The following is a 1615-nucleotide window of genomic DNA, read 5'->3' as shown; positions in this document are numbered from 1 at the left end:
CTCGGACCATCTCCGTGGCTCCTCTGGCCCCGCTCCAGCAGCTCCGTGTCTGTCCTGTGCTCATTCTCATGAGACAGGATCTACTTCATCTCGATGTACCTTAATCTCAGCACCCTACAAACCCACCTGGGGAGTGAGAACCCACCACCCCGCTGCCCTGGCAGCACACCCTGGGACCTCCTTGGGCTTGCTGCTGCACATTTGGGGATTTCTGTGTCTGACACTGCCTGAGGTTGCAGCTCTTCAGGCTTCCTGGATGCAAAAAATAGACTTTAATTGTTCACAACACCCAAGGAAGCGCTTGGTGAGAGAGAGAAAGGTCTCAAGGGATCCCCATCCTTGGGGCAGGAGCTTCAGACGAACACCCAGGGGTGCTGATGGGCACCATCAGAGCTGCTCGAGAGGGTCCCATCCTTACCCACGCAGATGGTGCCGCTGGGGTCCAGTTTGCTGCCGGGGGAGCACTCGCAAGCGAAGGAGCCGGCGTTGTTCCTGCAGACGCCGTTCACGCAAGGGTTGGAGGTGCACTCGTTGATATCTGGGGGGGAAGGGACTGTCACTGCAGGGAGGGCCAGGGGACCCAGTTTCCTGGGCCAGAGACTGGGGGAGATGAGAAGCAAAGAAGATGAAGAAGGGAGTTTTTCAGCTGTGGGAGTCCTGCACATATGTCTGAACCAGATGCGAGGAGTTTTTCAGCTGTGGGAGTCCTGCACATCTATCTGTCTGAACCAGATGCGAAGCTACACAGCATTTGCCATTTTTCACCTTCTTTACAGAAAATTTTTATTTTTTTTTCTTCTAAACAGACATTTACGATTTGCCATTTTTCACCTTCTTTACAGAAACATTTTTTTTTTCTTCTAAACAGACATTTACATGCAAAGTGCCAGTTCTCAAATGTTTGAGGACTCTGTGGGCAGGAAACAATTTCCCCCACTCCAACCTTTCAATCAAATCCCCCAAAACTTGCAATTTTGGTCAGGTTTTACCTAAAATTTGGGGGAGCCTAAAGGAAATTATTCTGATTTTCAGCCACTGAAAAGCCCAGATATTCTGGGTTGGGATGCTCACCAATTTGAAGTGTGAAATTTGAAGTAAGAAAAAAAAAAAAACCCCAAGCCCACAAAGCCTGGACCTGGTCCAGTTCAAACCACTGCGGTCAAAAAGGAACCAACGACACGTTAGACCTTGACCTCCCTTTTGGGCAGGACTTCAAGACCTAGTTCAATCTTTAAACCTTGTGAAGATGCTCTCCTGTGCCTTCAGAGTCCCGTTACCTTCGCAAGTGTCCGTCTCCGTCCTGAAGACGAAGCCCTTGGGGCAGGTGCAGGTGTAGCTGCCGGGGGTGTTGCGGCACAGTCCGTTGTCACACAGCAAACGGTTGACGGTACATTCGTCAACGTCTGTGGGCAGAGAGATGGCGTTTCTGAGCTACATCGGTGGCCACTCGTCTGCTCTGCCAGCCCTACGGAGCTCTGGCAGCCCAAGAGGCACAGAAACCCAGTACTGTCCTCAAAGCAGTATAGAACGTACGTTAAATCACGTATGTGTCATTTCTTGCGTAATACCTTGTGCTCCTCCATGTCAACAAGGCATCCCTGAGTTGGGACAGCGC

At 51.0% G+C, this 1615-nt stretch overlaps 1 protein-coding gene across 1 annotated transcript in view; it reads right to left on the bottom strand.

The window, feature by feature from the left end:
- LOC104465839 (fibrillin-2-like) overlaps positions 1–1403 on the bottom strand; it is a gene marked incomplete at both ends in the record, with an annotated part of 4396 nt that extends 2993 nt beyond the window's left edge. The window contains 2 exons of the mRNA XM_010079045.1: positions 419–538; positions 1278–1403. Coding sequence (XP_010077347.1) covers positions 419–538; positions 1278–1403 — 246 coding nt within the window. The remainder of the gene's footprint in view (positions 1–418; positions 539–1277) is intronic.
- Positions 1404–1615: the final 212 nt, after the last annotated feature.

This window comes from Pterocles gutturalis, unplaced genomic scaffold (genome assembly GCF_000699245.1).
Source record: "Pterocles gutturalis isolate BGI_N339 unplaced genomic scaffold, ASM69924v1 scaffold30643, whole genome shotgun sequence".
Classification (NCBI taxonomy): domain Eukaryota; kingdom Metazoa; phylum Chordata; class Aves; order Pterocliformes; family Pteroclidae; genus Pterocles; species Pterocles gutturalis.
The sequence above is the reverse complement of the archived record's forward strand: the minus strand, read 5'-3'. Positions and strand labels throughout refer to the sequence as shown.